Source organism: Typopeltis vanoorti, chromosome 20 (assembly GCF_054136105.1).
Source record: "Typopeltis vanoorti isolate ZY-2024b chromosome 20, IOZ_Tvanoo_1.0, whole genome shotgun sequence".
Taxonomy (NCBI): domain Eukaryota; kingdom Metazoa; phylum Arthropoda; class Arachnida; order Uropygi; family Thelyphonidae; genus Typopeltis; species Typopeltis vanoorti.
The window spans coordinates 20,583,186-20,605,443 of record NC_143568.1 but is presented as its reverse complement, the minus strand read 5'-3'; the positions used below and the strand labels follow the sequence as shown (position 1 = coordinate 20,605,443).

At 35.9% G+C, this 22,258-nt stretch overlaps 1 protein-coding gene across 2 annotated transcripts in view; it reads left to right on the top strand.

Moving 5' to 3' along the window:
- cora (erythrocyte membrane protein band 4.1 like coracle) overlaps positions 1 to 22,258 on the top strand; it is a 316,104-nt gene that overhangs the window by 161,394 nt on the left and 132,452 nt on the right. For both annotated transcript variants that reach the window (XM_090410709.1, XM_090410707.1), the window contains exon 9: positions 10,171 to 10,268. In XM_090410709.1, the coding sequence (XP_090266835.1) occupies positions 10,171 to 10,268 (98 nt within the window). The remainder of the gene's footprint in view (positions 1 to 10,170; positions 10,269 to 22,258) is intronic.

The window sequence follows — 22,258 nt, the reverse complement described above, 5'->3', positions numbered from 1 at the left end:
ATTTAATTTGGTTTTGTATTATTATTATTATTATTATTAATATTAAGAGAGACCTCCAGGTAGTCAGGAACTTATCGAGGAAGGCCGTACTATTTGCACCAGCTGTCATACCTGTTTTTGAATTCATTCATGCTGCTTGCAACACACAACATCCAACAGCAGTCCATTCTAATCACGCACCACTCTATGGGAGAAAAATTTATCCCTCACCCCTTTCCTGACACCATTCATTCTCAATTTCCAAGGATGCCCTCATAACTTCTTTCTCCACCTTCCATTTAATGAAATTCTTTTTAACCCTTTCTTCTTCTTCTTCATCTATGATCTCTTGTGCTTTTAAGCGTCAAGATTTAGCCAAAGATATTTCCATGCCGTCCTGTCCAAGACTTGTTCTTTTGCTTCTTTCCATTTAATTGCCTTTTTTTCTAATTTTTCTTTAATTTCCTTTTGCTAACCTTTCCTGGGCCTGCCCATGTTTCTTTTTTCTATTTTCTGGCTTTCATATACTGTTTTTGCTATTCTTCCTTCTTCCATTCCATTAAGATGTCCAAACCACCTCATTTGGGGCTGTGCTATGAATTGGTTTAGAGGTGCAACTTGAAGGCTATCTCTTATAGTTTGATTTCATATTTGGTCTAGTCTTGTTTTTTGTGCCACTTTCTTAAAACATTTCATTTCAATTGTTTATAGTTTATTATTATTGTTATTATTTGTCACCTCCCGGGAATCCAAAGACTCATCGAGGGAGGGCATCCACTCTACAACTCAGCTTCCACCACTCACAATCCACCAACTGACCGCAACTACTGACCAATGCCATCTACCGCTGACCACCACCACTAATATTTCCACAGACAATCGCAAACATTCATTCCCACGACGGGATTCAAACCCGCAGCCTCTTGACTGGAGAGCGGACATGCTAACCACTCAGCCAGCCTGGCTGGCTGAGTGGTTACCATTTTCCTATTGTTAAATTATTTGTTTTCCTGTTGTTAAACACCAGTACTCGCAACTGTATGTTAATGTTGATACAAACACTGAACAGACACTGCCATTTTGGTATTCTGGGTAACTTCTTTCTTATCTAGGAGTGAGCCTTTCATTGCATGGAATAGCTTTGTTCCCCCCCATTATCCTGTTGTTAATTTCTGTGTCTAGTCTACCATCTTCTTGTATATATGATCCCAAGTATTTAAAGGAGTTAACTTGTTCCAGTTAATGGTTCTCTATTTTTATTATGTGTTTTGGTTGGTCTCTAGATGTGATCATTGTTTTAGTTTTATTTCTATTTATGGTCGTATTCCTTTTGTTTGTTTCTTCATACCAAATGTTGATGTTGCACTGCAAATCTTCAGCTGTATTTGCTAAAATCACTACATCAGCATCTGCAAAAGCCATATGTGAAATCTTGGTTTCTTTCAGTTTCCTGTATCCTAGGTGGAACTTTTTTGTTTTTGTTTGGCATTCCTTTAAAATTTCATCCATTACTATAATGAAAAGAAGAGGGCTGAGGATACAGCCTTGCATCAGTCCTACATTTGTTTCAAATTCTTTTGATCTGTTATTACAGGTTCTTACATAATTTTTATTATTTTTGTAGAGGCTTTGTATGGCTGCTATTAAATTATCTTGTATCTTGTTTTTTTTTTAATGTTTGCCATATTAAGCGTTTGGGAACGCGGTCAAAGGCCTTTTCAAAATCTATAAAATATGCATGTAGTTCATTTCCATATTCCAATGTTTTCTCTGATATTTGTCTAAGACTGAAGATAAGATCCTGTGTGCTTCTATTTTTTCGAAAGATATTGCATTTCATCCAGTGTATCCTCTATTTGGTTCCTAAGCCTCTCTTCTAAAATATGGGCATATAATTTTCCTGGAACGCTTAAAAGCAAAATCCATCTATGGTTTTCGCATTTACAGTTATCTCCTTTCTTAAATATAGGGATTATTACTGCTACTTCCTAGTCTTTGGGAATAATTTTCTGTTTCCATACGACACCGAATAGGTGTAAAAGAAATTTTATGGCTTTTGTTCCTAAATTCTTTACCATTTCTGGTGTTATTTGGTCATGGCCTGCTGATTTGCCCAGTTTTATTTTATTTTTGCTGCTAGCAGTTCATTTGCATGAATTTCCTCACTTTGATCTATTTTGCTTGCATGTCTTGCTCTTATGGTTCTATTTTTTCCTTGTCCTGCATCTTCCAGTAATTCTTGGAAGTACTGTTTCCATCTTTCCATGATGTCTTCAGAATTTGTGAGTAACCTTCCATCCTTATTTTTGATAAACTTTATGAAGCATTCTTTCTCTGACCTCATTCTTCTTAAAACATTATAGAAGAATTTTTGGTTTCCTTTAAAATATTGTTCTAAAGCATGCCTGAAGTCTTCCTAGCATTTTCTTTTCTCTTCTTTCACAAAGGTTTTAACTTTATTTCTTTGGTTAAATGTGTGGATAGACTTATGTGTTCGTCATACATGTTGTTTATTTTTTAATGGTATATATCAGAACACAGAAAAATAAGTAAATAATTAATTTATTAACTTATTGCTGATATTTCACTGGTGTTATAACCAGCATCTTCAGAGCACAAAAACACAGTTTGTCATAATACGTGAGACTATAACAACATGGTATAATCAACGGACTAGTTAAACAAAATTGTAGCAGCAACACAAAGACTAGAGTCCTGATTTTGGTGCCCTTTATCTGAAAAAAATAAATAAAAAATAATTTGCAGCTATCACATAAGACTAGAGTCCTAAACAGAGTTCTACCATCTAGAGTCCTACTGTGGTGATGGACACAACAGAATATGAAAACAAAATGCACAGTCTGTTACAAGATCAGTCAACATACAAAATTATAGATCGCAATCCCACCGACACACAAAAGAATAAGGCACATAAATTATTGAAAAAAGTCACTTCCTGGCCCAAAGACACAGCAAATAAACTCAAGCCCTTCCATGTTAAAACACCTAGGATTTATGGAGCACCAAAAATTCACAAACAAGGTACACCCTTACGTCCAATTGTGGACAGTATAAATAGTCTCACATACAAAATGGCTAGACATTTAGCTAAGCTACTAGCCACTCTCACCAACAATTCTCCCTCCTTTGTCAAAAATTCAGCCCACCTAAAAAGCATCTTACAACACCATACCCTAAAAAGCTCAGACTTAATAGTAAGCTTTGATATCACCTCACCATTCACAAATGTACCACTAATAGAAACCCTCAATCTACTGAAGTCACACTTCCCCCCTGATATATTTGAACTATTCAAATTCACAATACATGCAGGATATTTCACATGGAAAGGGAAAATATACAAACAAATAGATGGGACAGCCATGGGCTCCCCCAGCCAACTTTTACATAGAACACCTGGAAAAATTAGCAATCAATACAGCCACTCTCAAACCAACACTTTGGCTACGCTGTGTTGACTTGCTATTTGGCCACATGGCCCAGAGACATTGGAAACATTCTTAGTGCATTTAAATAGCCAACATCCAAAAATCCACTTTACAATGGAACTGGAAGCTAATAACTGTCTGCCCTTCCTGGATGCACTTATCGCATGTCTTCCAGATGGTTCTTTATCATTTTCAGTTTTTAGAAAACCCACACACACAGGGAGATATTTACACAAACAATCACACCATCACCCTTCTCAACAATATGGCATTTTAAAAATGCTAACTCACAGAGTGAGAGCAATCTGTTCCAATAACAATGCTCTTGCTGCTGAACTGGCTCACTTATGCCACACCTTCTTGGCCAATGGCTATAATCCCCATAAGATAAACAAAATACTAAACGCTCTTAAGAAACCCCTCCCACTATCCACCACAGAGAACTACAACAAAACAGTCACCATCCCATACATTAAAGGCACATCCGAAAAGATTGCAAGAATTCTTAATAAACATAAACTACGCACCACATTCAGACCGTGTGGAAAATTAGCAACCCTTATCCGCTCATCCAAGGACGGCATTCCCCCTTTATCACATCCAGGAGTCTACGAAGTACCCTGCTCATGTAATCGAGCCTACTTTGGTCAAACAGGAAGAACTGTGAACATCTGCACCAGCGAACACAAAAGATACATTCGGCATTATCACTATGGCAAGTCGGGCCTAGCAGACCATGCTCTGGATACCCCTGCACGCAGGATCAACTGGAAGAACACAAAAGTACTGCACAGAAGCTCTTACAAGTTGGAGAGATTGTTTTTAGAGGCAACAGAAGCCCTGAAACACACTCCAAATCTCAACAAATATGGCTGTATAAATTTGCCTAAAATCTGGGAGACAGTCATCTTAAGAAAAAACTAGTACCAGTTTTTTCTCTGTTTAGGACTCTAGTCTTATGGTGATAGCTGCAATTTTTTTTTTTTTTTCAGATAAAGGGCACCAAAATCAGGACCCTAGTCTTTGTGTTGCTGCTACAATTTTGTTTAACTAGTCCATTGATTACACCATGTTGTTATAGTCTCGTGTATTGTGACAAACTGTGTTTTTGTGCTCTGAAGATGCTGGTTATAACACCAGCGAAATATCAGCAATAAGTTAATAAATTATTTATTTCTTTGGTTGTTTTATAGTTGTCTATCAACCTGCAGCTTTGATGTTATATATCTCTTCCACAATTGCTTTTTCTTTTTAATTTCTTCTTTTAGTTCTTCAGTCCAGCGGGGTGTTTTATGTTTCTTCTGTTTATTATTTAATGATACACTACAAATTTCTTTGCTTGTTTCTAGAAGAAGTGTTTTGAACCTGTACCATAGACTTTCTACATTTTGGTCTTCATATATCTCTTTTTCTTCATCTTCTCTTCTATTTTACTTTTATACTCAATGGCTGTTTCTTCTTTCTTTAGTTTGTAGTTCTTTATCTTAATATTTATCCCCTTGCTACTTTTTCTACATTTTTCAATTTTTATTTTATGGATTGTTTCCAATACTAATAAGTAGTGGTCACTGCCTGTTTCATGATCTCTATATACTCTTGCATTTTTTGTATACTTCCAGTATGATCTGCTTATGATGGCGTAGTCAATTATAGATTTTTCATTTCTATTGGGCTCTTCCCTGGTGAACTTATGGATTTCTTTATGCTTGAACATAGTATTTGCTATTACTAAATTATTTATAAGGCAAAGATTTATTATTCTTTCTCCATTATTATTCCAGGTTATTTCTCCTTGTGATCCCAACACTTGTTTCGTTTCCTCATCTACTTGATTCCCTACCTGGCCATTAAGGTCTCCTGGTAGTATAATATGCCCTTGAACTTCTTCAGCTGTTTTTTGTAAGAGTTCGACGAATGCATATTTAATTTGTTTATTAGCATTATCATTTTGGCCATATGCAACAATTACAGTAAATACTTGGTTATCTGATTTAAAATCTATAGTGATTGTCAACAACCTTTCATTTATTAGTTGCCATTTAGTAATATATTCTTTGAGATCTGGTTTAATTATGCATGCTACCCAATGTTTTCCCCATTCTCTTGGGTTTACCCCTGAATAGAAAAGTATATATCCATCTTTCATTTTCTGGCAACCTTGACCTTTCATTTTGTTTCTGTGACTGCTAGCAGATCCAATCTCAATTTTTTAAATTCATCTATTAATTCATTTTCTTTTCCATGTAGATTTTTAATGTTCCGTGTTCCGTATGTCATGTACCTTTTTCCTCGCTTTGTCGTTAACCATTTAGGCAGTTCGGCTATCTCTTTGTTATTTCTTTTAATGGGTGAAAATTTAAGGTGTGTAGGGGATTAGCATTCATCACCTGAGTCTGGTGGTGGGGCTGCCATCTTCGAGGCCCCCAGACCAGCCTATGAGAGAAGTGCTATCCTGTTGGTCCACGGGAGGTATTTTATTTCCCTCCTACCCTTCATGGTAAACTATGACGAGCATTCCCTGATCTGCCACCAGGGGACGCACTCGATGGGGGTTACAGGTTATATCTCTCAATCATATCGCCCCTCTTTCTTCTGTTTGCAGCCTACAAATTCTCAATCCGTCTTCGTAATCAGTATTCCACAATCCTGTTATCATTTTTGACTCTCCTTTGTACTTTCCTCCACTGTATGAGAATCACTATGGAAATCAGGAGACCAGACCTGCATGCAATAGTGCAAGTGAGGTCTTATCAAGGCCTTGTAAAGAGACAAAATGACTTTCTTATCTTTACATATCAAGGTTCATTTCAGCATTGCAATTATTCTCTTAGTTGTATTTACAATTTTTCTCATATGGCCTTAGCCTGATAATTTTCTTATAGCATAATTCTTCCACCAGTATAATATGATATCTCATTTTTTATTTTCATCATCAGCAAATAGCTGTATGTTGTATATCAAAACCTTCCCAATGTCATTAATGTACAAATTGAATAACAGTGGACCAAGGACGGATCCTTGAGGCACACCACTGGTTACCTCAAATCTTGCAGACTCACACCTCTCATACATGATTTTTTGATGTCTGTCAGTCATCCATCCTCTTATCCATTCCAGTATCTTATAACCCAATCCCATGTTCTCCTATTTATGCAAGTTTTCCATGCTTATTCTTTCAACCCATTTCTGTATTCAAGCCCTAATCAACTTTTCGAAAATCTTCACCACCACTCCAGAGATCCCGATAGGTATCATAGTTGGATACATCAGTCTTTGCACCATCCTTGCAATGGGAATACAATACATTTTTTCACTCCTGTGTAATCTTCTCTATTCTGAGACTCAAATTATATGGTCAAAGGAATAACCAGCTCTACTGAATACTCTTTTAGCACATGTGCTGATTATCTCATCAGTTTCTATTGCATAATTCTTATTCAATTTGTGCAACAGCTCTAGTACTTCCTACTCATACATATGAGTTTCCTCATACAATGAAGAGGAAGCAGTCAGTTCAGTGTTGCATATACCAGGTTGATTGCTTTTAGCAAAATGGTATTCATTAGTTGAACAATCACTTCTGCATCAGCCATGCCATCTGCATTCAGTAGAATTATTCTTTCAAATTCATTGTTTTTTTTTACATGCAGCATAATAATAGAATTCTTTTTGGTTGTCTTTAACTTGCAGCCTACAAATTCTCATTATTCTTCTTAATTAGTATTCCACAATTCTGTTATCATTTTTGACCCTCTCCTTTGTACTTTCCTTCATTGTATGAGAATCACTGTGGAAATCAGGAGAATTCTTTTTGGTTGTCTTTAACTTGCAGAGCTAGTTTCTTTTAGTACTCATGTTAGCTTTTCATACAACACTTGTGACTTCTTATAATCATCATAACTGACATCATCTTTATGCACACTGTATTCCTACCACATCATATTTTTATTATGAATCTCTTAATTAGATTATGCATCCATTTCACTCATACCCTATTTATTCTTTGAACTCTAAGGACTCATTCTGATATCTCATCATTTAAGTAATTTTTAAATACTTCCCACACACTGTCAATATTCTTTCCATCCAACAACACTGTTATGGAAGATATTTGGGAAAGTTTCCAGAGAAGCCTGGAAAGTCATCCAGATAGGTCTTGTCAAATTAGAATTTCACGTGTGACTGTGTGGCATGTTTTATGATAACGTCTATATTTAAGCCCCTACAAATTTATCGTCATACAACATTTGAAGAAAGACAAGAAGGTACCCAGGATTTCTGTATGGAAATGATCCTCAGGATAGAACAAAATGAGGACTTTTGGGGCAGACACGATTGTTTTCAGTGACAAGTGCACTTTTCACATAAGTGGGCAACTGCGGAATTTGGGGAAGTAAAAATCTACACATCATCGTAGAACATCGTGGAACATCCCAAAGGCTAATTTTTTTGCGCTATAAGCAATAAAAAAGTGTTTGGACTTTTTTTTTCAGAGTCTACCGTTACTGGTGGTGTGTGTATCTGGACATGCTACAAGGGTACCTAATACCAACCACAATTAGACAATGATGACCATGGCAGATGCTTATATTTCCAGCAAGACAGAGCACCTCCTCATTACATGACAGTCATAAAATCCTTGGGAAAGGGATGCGTGTAGTATGACCACCACATTCCCCCGACATTACGTGTTAGATTTTTTTCTTGTGGGACTTTGTAAAAGATTGAGTGTTTGTACCACCACTACCAGCCAATTTGGATGAGCTTAGTTCCAGAATTACTACCGCTATTGCTGAAGTTATGCCAGATATGCTCTGCCATGTGTGGCAGGAAATTGATTACTGATGGAACATCTGCAGAATTACTGGAGGCAGTCATATCAAACTTTAACTCTCTGTGTTGAAACTTCAAGTGTTATGCTACATTTGCACAGTAATAAATATTGTTCATCTATCACTATTTACCTCCTATTGTCATTCAAAGTTGTTTATCTCCTCTTTTTAAACATCCTGAACATATCATACTGTTATAATATTTTATAATAGTAGTTACCAAAACAAGACTGCCGCTTACAAGAGATTTGTATTCTCATCAATCCAAGTTTTTATAATCAACCTCTCAATTTACAGATGATAATCAAGCCACCATATTTTAAAATAGCAGCATAAATTAATACTTGAATTTTGTTCATATTCAGTAATTTTTGCATTCATTCAATCAATCATTTTTAAGACTTTTGAACTACATTAAAAGATTCTGTTTTGTTTTGTTTTTAATACTGAAAAATTCAGAATTTTTCTAAAATGCTATAACTTAACATAATTTTGATATATGATATTCTTTCCCTTTTCCTGTCACAAAATTGTATTTTACATCTTTTTTCCCTGAAAGATGAATGCATAAATGCCATGACTATGGGAGGATTAGAGGCTAGAGGCCATTTCCCCAGCAGAAACTGTTCAGGATGACCATGTGATTAGGGAGTGAGGTATGGAGCTTTTCATAAAGAGAGAGACTGGAAGTGTGTTGGAAGAATGGGTGGTTAAGTGCACTGATGCTAAAAGTATTTAAAGCAAAGTAAGTATGCCAGGTATTGTAGTTTGGAATCAAGACTTTCCAATGAGTCTTGTGACTACAATAATATTAATATTACTGATAAGATGAGGGCAAGTTTATATGTGCAGCATGAATTACTGTCCTTATTTGAAGATACGACGTATTGCAAGTTGCTTTACATCTTGACTTGAATACTGAATGCTTTCATTGGATTTAAACAGTACTAGAATCACTTGACAGTTTGGTGTAATGGCGTGACGAAACTCATAGTCAGATGTGTTCATCAAGCATACCATAATGGTGATATATTTTCCTTTACTGTTTCTTACAAAATTATGATCTATAAATTTATAGTTGTATACAATAAAGACATATTCATAGAACTTACCAAACTGCGGACGATATAGCACAAAAAATGTGAAGGGAATATTGGAGTGGTATGTTTTGGTGCACATTTTTAATAAGGAAGCTAAAAAAAATGAAAGTAACAGAAACAGACTTCTGTTACTTTCTGTTATTGGATTTAAACAGTACTAGAATCACTTGACAGTTTGGTGTAATGGCTTGACGAAACTCATAGTCAGATGTGTTCATCAAGCATACCATAATGGTGATATATTTTCCTTTACTGTTTCTTACAAAATTATGATCTATAAATTTATAGTTGTATACAATAAAGACATATTCATAGAACTTACCAAACTGCGGACGATATAGCACAAAAAATGTGAAGGGAATATTGGAGTGGTATGTTTTGGTGCACATTTTTAATAAGGAAGCTAAAAAAAATGAAAGTAACAGAAACAGACTTCTTTCAAAATACAATCGATCATTCACTACCTGCATACCTTGTTTAATTTCGTGCATTGAATTACACATATTCTAGCTTTTTTAAAAATTTTTTAGTGCTTTTGGTTATTACTGTTTCCTTCGCTATTAAATAATTATTAAAAAATACAGTATTATAAAATATTTTATTTTCAATTTCAGTTCCTTTTTTGTTAATCTGATAAGAGAACTTGCTACTTAAAGGGTTGCCAGTTCTTTCAATAAGTTTGTTTTTAAATAACATGTGTAAATAAATTTGCTATGGATAATTAATTTGATGTAAATCCTGTTTATCTAGTAATGCTTGTATTATGCACTACTTCATATAAATTTTTGCTATTTAATTGTGTTTTTGCAGTTAGAGCAGTTTGAAAGTACAATTGGCTTTAAGCTGTCCAACCACAGAGCAGCTAAGAGACTATGGAAAGTTTGTGTGGAACATCACACATTTTTTAGGTAAGACAAAAGTATTGAATATGTGTGTGCATATAAATTTTCCACCCCCTTAAAACAGAATAGGAGTCGAAAGCTTGGCATCAAAACAGGTGTTTGATGCCAAGGTGGCAGGAAAAAGACCTAGAGAAAGACCAAAATATAGGTTATGCACTACTTCATATAAATTTTTGTTATTTAATTGTGTTCTTGCAGTTAGAACAGTTTGAAAGTACAATTGGCTTTAAGCTGTCCAACCACAGAGCAGCTAAGAGACTATGGAAAGTTCGTGTGGAACATCACACATTTTTTAGATAAGACAAAAGTATTGAATATGTGTGTGTGTATAAATTTTCCACCCCCTTAAAACAGAATAGGAGTCAAAAGCTTAGCAAAACAGGTGTTTGATGCCAAGGTTGCAGGAGAGGTCTTTCTCTATATAGGTGAATCAATCCAATCAGAAGTGCCTCAGAAGACTGAAATGTTTGATACTACAGTATTGGAGCCGACAAGTAATAGACTAATTTGGAAGTTAATAATAATGAAGACTTGGTTTCAAATCTAGTCAGCAACTAGAGGAAATTTTTCTAAGCCTTTTTTCAACCGGTTCCTGAGTTAATTGATCTTTGGCACGGGCAAGCGGTTTTTCCCCCCTGGAAACTCAGATTTTTCATCCTGTAAACTCAAGAAAATCGACCATAAAACCCATGCTATTTCAGACATTAAATATATTGTGTTAGGGTTAGGGACCACAAGTTGGTGGTACTTGTTGAGCTGTCTCTTCACTGCGTGCCACTTAATTAGTGGTAGCCTTTGGCCAGCTATCTCTGATTGGCTAGCAGTGGAGATTGAACTCAGTCTCCAAAAATATTAGATAGGGCTAAAACGGCCTTGCCTACTCGCTATACAGGAATAAAAACCTTTAGCTGATTTTTTTTTAAAATAATAATGATAGGAGTTAATAATAATAATGCTAACTTAATCATGTAGTGCTGTCATAGTAGACTATACATATCTGGAAATTGATGACACCCACACACACAACACAAACAGTTTCCATAAATTAAGAAACAAAGAGAAAAAAAAATCATGATAACTACACACACACCAGCTGTCATACTTATTCTTGAATTCATTCACACTGCTTGCACTCACAACATCCATTGGCAATCCATTCCAATCACGCACCACCCTCTGAGAGAAAAATCTAGCCCTCATACCCTTCTTGGCGGCCTTCATTCTCAGTTTCCAAGGATGCCTTCTCTTCCTTTCCCCCACCCTCCATAAATTGAAAAATTCCATTAATTGAAATCCTGTATTGACCCTTTCAGAAGTTTGTAAGTCTCAATCATATCACCCGTCTTTCTCCTGTTTGCTAGTGTCTGCGGTCTACAAATTCTCAATCTCTTCATAATCAGTATTCCACAATCCTGATATCATTTTTAACACTCTCCTTTGCACTCTCTCCAGTATATCAGAATCACAACGGAAACCAGGAGACCAGACCTGCGCACAATAGTCCAAGTGATCTTATTAAGGCCTTGTAAAGTATGATATGAGATGCGAATGAACTGCCCACAAAATTTGTAAATAAATAGTTTAATTCACTCACAAATGGGTACATCTAGACAAAGATCAAAGTGCCTCAATAAGGAATGTTGTCATCCCTTTTTATAATGGTGTCCAGGAGCTCACTTGATAATAATAGCTCCTGCAAAGCACTCTTAAGTCCCTCAGAGTTTTGGGGAGGGGTGTTGAGAGTTGCTACACACATCTATCTAGAACATCCCTGACATGCTCAATGGGATTAAAGTCAAGAAACCTTGCTGGCCATTCCATATATACGATAATCTCTTCTTGAAGAAATTTGTCCATGAGTTTTGCCCAACAAGTATAAGAATTATCATCTAAAATAAATTTTCCCCTATTGTGCTTGCTTACAGATGAACATGGGGGCCCAGGACTTCATCTATACATGCTACAGCATTCATTGTTCTGCTAGGAAGCACATATAAGTCATTGCATCTTTGATGAAATGCAGTATTATTATTAAGAGAGACCTCAATTGGTATCTCCTCCTGCACACAGCAGGAGGTGATACCAATATTCTGTGTCTGATGCAAGATCATATCTGATTCAGGGTAGCACAGCTGTTTTGGTGAGCAGATAATCTGAGAGATCGGTTATCTTCCCAAACTATCACTCTATCTCCACTATAAGTGTCCCAAACTATCACTCTATCTCCACTTTCATGGATAGTAGAGAGATAAATAACATGTTCCTGGTTCTCTCCAGATCAGAACAGCTCTTGTTTTGCTTTGCAGAGCAAATCAGAATTCATCTGTAAACAATACCAACTTCCATTGGTCTTGGGTCCAGTTGACATGGAGTCTGGTCCATTTTAAACATTCTCTCCTATGGCATTTTAATATCTGCATGAAGACTACCATTCACTTAGCATATAGAACACCTTCATGAAGTCTTCTGCACACAGCAGGAGGAGATACCAATGTTCTGTATCTGATGCAAGATCATATCTGATTCAGGGTAGCAAAGCTGTTTTAGTGAGCAGATAATCTGAGAGAACGGTTATTTCCTGTGGTTGTAGCCTGTGCCATTCCATCTCCAGGATGCTGTTTGTGACTGTTGGAATTGATTCAGCAGTCTGGAACCACAATGGTGGATATGCAACCATCTTGCTAACCTGACTTAGTCAGCCTCTAGTCTTATGATGGCTTGCCACCTGAATTCATTAGTTAAATGATGTTTTACAGTCATATCAAAGAATTTTGCTATCCCAAAATGCCTTGTTTTCAATACAGACATGAAATAGAAAACTACTCCGATGCTATGACTCATTTGCATGCACTTCTGAACAACATCAATCATTGTATATGATAACCAGTTTAGTGTCATATTTTACATAATGTAATAAGTTATCACAATTTTTCCTCTTTGTTCCTTAATTTATGAAACAAGTGTACATCACATTTCAGTTGCATAAAAGAAGCTCCAAGATAGAGTAACAAGTTATAGATTGGAAATTAAAGATACCAAGAAATTATATACTTGGTTTAATTCATTATCTAAGTGTAAACAAACAAAGTTTGCACCTGAAGTATCTTTCAGGACTGGAGCAACTCGTGGCAAAGGTGGTATGACTTCACATCACTTGCCTTAGTATCCCATAATGCAAAGCACATGTATAATGCTTTGCATTATGGGAAGGGTCACTACCCAGACCAGTTTCGACCTTTATTGAGGTCTCATCAGTGGGAGCCAGACCCGGAGGTGAGATACCAAGGTTGAAGTAATGCAGAAGTCATATTTTCCTATATGAGTTGCCAAAAGGTGTCATGCCTTATTATTAAAATACTCTGAATTAGAGATAGATTGTTGTTGAAAGTTTTTCACTTGATTATATTATAAATTAAAGATATCAAGAAATTATATATACTTGGTTTAATCCATTATCCAAGTGTAAGCAAACAAAGTTTGCACCTGAAGTATCTTTCTGGACTGGAGCAACTCGTGGCAAAGGTGGTATGACTTAACATCACTTGCCTTAGTATACCATAATGCAAAGCACATCTCCTTGCGGACATGTATAATGCTATGCATATGACTTCTGCATTACTTCAACCTTGGCATCTCGCCTTCGGGTCTGACCCCCACTGATGAGACCTCAATAAAGATCAAAACCGGTCTGGGTAGTGATCCTTCCCATAATGCATAGCATTATACATGCCTGCAAAGATATGTGCTTTGCATTATGGGATACTAAGGTAAGTAATGTGAAGTCATACCACCCTTGCCATGAATTGCCCCAGTCCTGAAAGATACTTCAGGTGCAAACTCATCATCATCATCAAATTCCTGCCATGTACCCTCAAGGGGTGTACAGGATATGACAGTACTACATGAAAAAATTACATCATTACTAACTTCCTATCTACAATTTTCCTCCAAATCAGTCTGTTACTTGTCAAGACTCCAACATTATCAGATCTTATATTTCTATCGTCTAAGGCACTTTGTACCGTATCAATCCACCTATATCTTGGTCTTCCTCTGGGTCGTTTTCCTGCCAACCTGGCAGAGAACACTTGTTTTGCTAATCTTTCCTCTCCCATTCTATTTAAGTGACCATACCATCTGAGATTAGCTCTGCTAACGCATTCCTGGATGCTGACAATGTCAAGTTCTTTCCTAATATCCTCATTTTTAATATGATATTGCCATTGATGCCATCTGTTCACGCCTCTAATCTTTCTCAGGACTCTCATATCTGCGGTCTCTAGTCTTTGGTCAAGTGTTTTACTTCTGACCCAGCTCTCAGATCCATAAGTTAAAATTGGTTTGAACACAGTCTTGTATACAGCTAATTTAGTGTTCCGACTAATTTCTTTCTTATTCCATATGAATTTATTCAATTGACTTCCCACGATACCAGCTTTGCTGATTCTGTTGTCTATTTCTATATTTAGTTTACCATCTTCAGTAAAAATTGTGCCTAAGTAGCTGAAATGTTTTACTTGTTCCACAGGTTCTCCATTCACAACACAGTTGACATTTTCAATGATTCTGCCTATTTTCATTGTCTTTGTCTTTTTATTGCTGACCTTCATACCATATCTATTACAACAGCTATTCAATTTAGTCAGAGAATCTTGCAGACTTGTAGCGGATTTATTTAGAAGTATAACATCATCCGCATAAAGCAAAGAGCTGACATTAACATCTCCAATTTTGATATCAGGTTTAATACCACATTCCTTCATAATGTGATCCATATAGATAATGAATAGCAGGGGGGATAATGTACATCCTTGTCTCACACCAGATTTAACATTAAACCATCTTCCTGTACTTCCTTCAATTCTAACTGCTGACTCACAACTCAAATAAAGACTAAGTATTGCTTGATATAATGCCCCATTGACACCATATAACTGCAGCGTATTGAATAGCTTCTCTCTTGGCACCTTGTCATATGCCTTTTCCAAATCGACAAAACTTAAATACAGATATTTGTTATATTCCCATGCTTTCTCGACTATTTGTCGTAAAGTGAAGATCTGATCCTGACAGCCTCTATTTGGCCTGAATCCAGCTTGTTCTTCACCAAGCTTTTCTTCCACAATTCTTCTCAACCGTTTCTCAAGTATACTTGCATAGATCTTGCCAGGAACACTCAGTAGGGAAATACCTCTGTAATTCTCACATTCAGTTTTATTTCCCTTTTTATATATGGGTACTATGAGAGCTCTACTCCAATCATTGGGAATTCGTCCCTCTGTCCAGGCTTTCTGAACTATGCAGTGCAGCCACTGTAAGACTCTTATACCACCATACTTCAGCATTTCTGGTCGAATATCATCTACTCCTGCTGCCTTTCCACATTTCAAGCCTTTGATGGCTTTTTCTACTTCAAGTATGGATATGTATTCCTGACTGCATGCCTGGTCAGTGTTTTTTATCACTGTGCTGTCATCACTGCTTGTTTCATTTAGCAGTTTTTCAAAGTAATTACTCCATACTTCAAGGATATCTTTTTCTCCTGTTTTCATTTCACCTTTATCATCTCTAATTCCTTTTACAGCACTCTTTCCTCCGTTCCTAAGCTTCTTCAACAACCTCCAGAATATTTTGCCACCTTCTTGATATTTATTTTCTATATTCTTGCCAAAGTCCTCCCATGACTTTTGTTTAGCTAGTTTTACACACTGTTTAGCTTTCTTACATTTGTCTCTGTATTCTGTAAGAGTAACAGCTGCCTTATTTGCCAGGAACTTTTGATATGCTTTCTTCTTTTCCTTCACTGCCTCTTTAACTTCCTGTGTCCACCAGGGAGTTCTGATTTTTTTATCCTTGCACACAACCTCACCACATGCCTCTCTGGCAGAATCAATCAATGTTTCCTTCAGAGTTTGCCACTGAATCTCCAAGGTTTGATTCCTGTTCTCAAACTCTTTCATTTTCTTTTCAATAATATTTCTGTATTTTAGTCTACAGTTCACATCTGAGAGCTGCTCAACTTTTATTCGCTTTAAAACTTTCTTACATGTTATTCTTTTCAATATGAAATTCAATTTTATCCTGCTCAAGACTAAATAGTGATCACTTCCAATTTCAAATCCTCTGTACACTCTGGTGTCCTGCACCAGGGAGAAAACATCACTATCAACAATAACATAGTCAATGAGACTTTTCTTATTCCTAGCCTCTTCTCTCCATGTGAATTTGTGCAGATTTTTATGTTGGAACATGGTGTTAGTAATAACCAGTCCATGTCCTGAGCAGAAATCCAACAGATATTTGCCATTATTATTAGCTTTGCTCTTTTCTCCAAATTTTCCCAAAATATTTTTGTATGTCTCACAATCATTTCCTACTCTACTATTTAGATCCCCAACAAGGACCAACTTTTCCTTTTTCATTGTGTCAGTTGCTTTTTCTAAAGCATCAAAAAATTCCTCCACTTCTACCTTAGTAGAACCTTCTGTGGGACCATAGGCACAAATAAGTCTGATTGTCCAGTTCCCCATTCTCATATTTGCCCACATTACTCTACTTGAGACTGACTGCCATTCAAGAAGATTAGCCTCGTATTTTGTGTTGAATACTATGGCTACTCCTTCTTTTCCTTGATTGTCATTGCCTGAATATAACATTTTGTATTTATTGCTCAGAAAGATCTCACCAGTTTTGGTCTTTTTTGTTTCAGTCACCCCTATTATGTCGATCTGGTACTTATCTAATTCCTCAGCTAGCTCCATTTCTTTGCCATTCAGGCTTCTTACATTGATAGTACCGATCTTTAACTCTGGTGATGTTGAGTTGGGGTTTGTTTTCAGATTTGTTCCAGTAGCTGACTTTTCGCTGTTCGCCCTGGTTCCCTGGCGAAAACAACGGGGGCCTTGTTTAACCGGGCGACGCCCCAGCCGGCATGAAATTTTGTCATGTTGTACCATCATTTTTTATTTTGGTTTAACCAATAAGAATACAATTTGGTCGGCTAAATCCCAAATTGCCAGCCCATCCTCGTTCGTTCAGTATCAAAGTAGATACCCAACAGGGTGCACCACGAGAAGGTGAGGATTGGACATTAGGTCAGAAGCCCTGGTCGGTTCTCCGCATTCCTTTAAAGGCTATGTGGAGGTCTCCTCTCAGTTATACAGCTTTGACCCTTAAGCACCCCGGTGCAAACTTTATAATGGATTAAAACAAGTATATAATTTCTTGGTATCTTTAATTTATAATATAAGGGGGACCGGAAAGTAATCAATTTTTTGAACTACATTTTTAATATAAATGTTATTAAAGAACAAATTAACATTATTCAATTCTATAATTGCCATCGTTAATTATAACCTTATTCCAACGATTTACTAAGATTTTTTAGTTTAGAATTCTAAACTAAAATTTAGTTTAGAATTAAACTAAATTTTAATTTAGTTTAATTATTAGTTTAGATATTTTAAATATTAGTTTAGAATCCTAAACTAAAATTCTAAACTAAAATTTAGAATTCCTTTTTTGAAAAAAGTTTTTTCTTTGAAGGCAAAAAATGATATCAAACTCCTTTGGACATCATCTTGCGAATGCACGGTTTTATTTCTTATGCTATGTCCTAAGAACCTAAATAAGTGATAGTCACTAGAGGCAATATCCAGCGAATATGGGGTATGTGATAGAAGTTCTCATCCTAACTGCCTAATTTTTTCTTGACCATTCTTGCAGAATGTGGTTTTGCATTATCTTGCTGCAAAATTACCCCTGTTCGATTGACAAGCGCAGGACGTTTGATTAACAACGCTTGATGTGGTCGCTCTAATTGTTCACAGTAGATGGCTGCTGTGATAATCTTACCTTGTTCCCTGAGTTCGTAATGAATAATTCCATGAATATCCCACCAAACGCACAACAAAACCTTTTGTGGATGAACTTCATCTTTAGGTGTTGGAATTGGAGTTTGATTTGGAGAAAGCCACTGTTTTTTCGTTTATTATTCTTATACAGCACCCATTTTTCGTCACCAGTTACGACTCATTCCAAAAAGGGGTCATTTTGTTGTCTGGTCAACAATGAATTGCAAATCGCCCGTCTCTGTGCTTTATTGTTTTCTGACAGTTCATGCAGTACCCATACACCCTGTTTAAGAACCTTGCCACTCTTATGTAAGTGCTCTTGGACAGTTGACCATGATGAATTAAGTTTCTCTGCTAATTCTTGTATGGTTTGTTCTGATTCAATGAGAGTCTTAAGAGCATCGTCATCTAGAGTAAAAGGTCTTCCAGATTGAGGACGATCAGAGAGATCAAAATTTTTTTCTGCAAATCTCCTAAACCATCGCTGACATTTGTTAACCTTCAATACATCTCCATAAGTTGAGCAAATTATTTTGGTAGCCTCGGTAGCATTCTTTCCTTGGTGAAACAAGAACAGCATACAATGACGTAAATGGTGCTCTTCAACTTTAAAGTCTGCCATATTAAAAAAAATAATCTAAAATTAAAAAAAAAAAAACAGATTTTTTAAATAGAAAAGTAATGCTAATATTTAAATAAAAATCAAATTTAATAATTTATGTGTTATTTAAGAAAAGAACAATCGGCTAAACATGTTCTATTAAAAATAATTGATTACTTTCTGTTCCCCCTTATATAACCAAGTGAAAAACTTTCAACAAGTTATAGATTAATCAGCATAATCTTGGGGCAGTGCTGATCAAGGTATTGGATAAGATTCAGGAACTAGTGAATAGGAATATGATTCTGTATGGGGGTGGGGGAACACGGTTTTATAAAGGAATCATGCCTCTTAGTTTACTCACTTTAAAGTGATGGTTGAGTTGGATAAATAAAAAAAAAACTGGCCATAATGATAATGCTGGACTTGTTCTGTCAAATGCCTTTGCATTTGACAGGATACCACACAGAACTCTGTCATGCAAACTACAGCACATTGGATGGATGTGAATGATATGGTTAAAAGAGTGGCTTATGTAAATACAGAGTAATTTATGGAAGAGAAGGTAGAAAGACTAGTAGTATACTGCAGAGCCCTGTACTTGTCTGCTGCAGTTTAATTTGTATATTGATGATATAGGAAATGATATGAGATGAACTTTTCTATTGTTTGCTGTTAATGCAAAACTGTGGAGAGCAATAACTAATGAAAGTTATGTGGAGAACTGTAGGATAATTTAACCACGAAATGGCCATACAGATAAAACATATCAAAAATATACACTTCATATCCATATTATTTCTATAATATTCAAAGATTATATTGACTTCGATGGACACTTCACATCCATGTAATTGTGGATGTATATCAAGACCAAAGGAGAATAATGAAAAGGTGACTAAAATAATTCATATTATTACTTGGGTATTGAAGAACATGCTGATAAGCAGCTATTATACCTCTTTATAAAGCCTTGATATGGCCACCTACGAACTGTCTTACTGATCTGGTTACCCAAGTTTCTTGGGGATGAAAACAATGATAAAAAAATCCAGACGTAAGCCACATTGGTGGCAGATGTACAGCAGAATGTTCCCAATGAGGATAGAAGATCAGTGGGTTACAGAAATTGATTAATAGGTGAAAAGGAGAGTATATACTAGAGAATAAAAGTTGCTAAATGGTTTTATAGGATCGATAAAGAGGAAATTTTTTAGTATGGAAGGAAATGAAATATGTGAAATGAAGAGAATAAAAGAAATAAACAAAAAAGGAAAATGCGGCATAGATCATTTCATAATTACCTGGATATTGAATAAGTGGAGTGTGGTTAATAAGGGATGTTGTCTAGATTTTTTGCTTGAAGAGTGTGAATGAGTTGCATGGATTACCACAATCAGTTGTGAGTCCATTGTTGATGAATGAGCTCAAAGAGAAGCATGCCAAGTACTGCAAATGATGGTTAGTACTTAGTGAAATGTTTAGTGTACTTTCCATGATGAATCTTTGGACTCTGATGAAATGCCAATAATAATAATAACAATAATAATAAATAAAATGCCAAGATATTATGAGACTTTAAAATTGAGACAGATAGATATCTTGAACATAATTTGTCAGACATAGTCAAACAACTTGTACAGTTTATTGATGTGGCAATACCATATATATTATTTCTATAATATTCAAAGATTATATCGACTTCAATGGACACTTCACATCTATGTATGAGGAATAGTATAGTATAGTATAAGCATTTTAGCAACAGTAGTTCAAATTGTCATAGGAGCAATACCAAGAGCATATATGAAACATCTGGAAAAGTTGGGCGTCCCAGATATCACACCATCTCAACTCTAGAAAACAGCACTCTGGGACATCTCATATCTTATGACAATATGAATTCAATTTCTAGGCTTTTGGATAAGGTCTAAATTGGATTCATTTGCCCACTCAAGGCTTTCATTGTTCTGTTTCATGTATCTTGTTAATCTTTGACTGTGAACTCTGCTAATTGAATATCACAACAATAAATAACATAAATATATTAACTTGGCACAAAAACCAACTGATTCGTATAATAAATAATACTTAAAAAATTTATTTAATTGCTTCTTTTTTTTTTTAGCTGACCAAATACAAGGCCCCTGTTGTCTTTTGTCATGGGAACCAGGGCAAAACAGCAAAAAGTTAGCTACTGGAACAAACATCAACATCAGCCAAGATCAAGATAGTTTCATCAATATAAGAAGAATTATTATTATTTTTTTTTATTACGTGACACCTCCATGGAATCCAAAGACTCATCATGGGAGGGTACCTACCCTACAACTTTCTGCTTCCACCACTCATTCCACCAACTACAGTGAACTGCATCATCTACACCAATGCCATCTGCTGCCCTCCATCACCACTACTAGTATTTTCATAGCCAATCACAAACATTCATACCCACGGCACGATTCTAACCTCCACCCTTTTGGCTAGAGAGTGGATACGCCAACCAGGCCGGCATCAGTGGAAAAAAAAAAGAAACTGATGGAAGAATTAAATAAGTACCAGATTGACATAATAGGTGTTACCAAAACAGTGATAACAAATGATATCTTTCTAAGCAATAAATATGATCAAGTAGAGTGATGCAAACAAATATCAGGATGGGGAACTGGAAATGAAGACTTATTTGTGTGCATGATCCTGGAGACTGTTCTGAGGAAGGAGGAGGAATTTTTTAAGGCATTAGAGAAGGCAGCTGACACAACAAAAAAGAAAAAGTTGGTCCTCGTTGGAGATATGAACCTTAGAGTGGAAAATTATTAACAGATATATAAAAATGTTTTGGGAAAATTTGCAAAAAAGGCCAAATCTAATAATAATGGTAAGTACCTACTAGATTTCTGTTCTGCACATGGACTGGTTATTGCTAACACCATGTTCTAACATAAAAATGTACACATGTTTGTATGGAGAGAAGATGCAAGAAATAAGAAGTCTCATTGATTGTGATATTGCTGATAGCAATGTTTTCTCACTGGTTCTTATTGCAAGGCTAATCTCTTCTTGTATTCCAGTTTTGCATATTTACTGTACTACTCACTTTCCTGGAACAGTTGCATGCAGAATACTCTTGTATTCTGCATGCAACTGTTCTCTGCTCCTTTCTTTATATTTTGAAAAATTCAAAAAAGTTATACTTTTCACTTGATGCTAATAAATATTTCTTCACTAGTTTCCATGTACTGCTGATATTGCTCCCTTCGAATTCTTCCATCCATGGAACTGCCCCAAGTTGATTTCTAAGATTATTATAAGCACCTGCCTTATAATTCCACATAAATTCTTTTTTTACCTGATATTTCTTCATATCTGTTCTCCCTCCAAGTCAGGACCACACGGTCACTCTCTCCAACTGTGCAAAGATGGTATATCAGTTTCAGTCAGATCCTCTGATGCTAGGACCAAATCCGAGACTTGAACTTTGTGTTCCTTCACTATATGTTGCCTCAATTTCTTTTCAAAAATATTGAATAAGGTAGTCAATA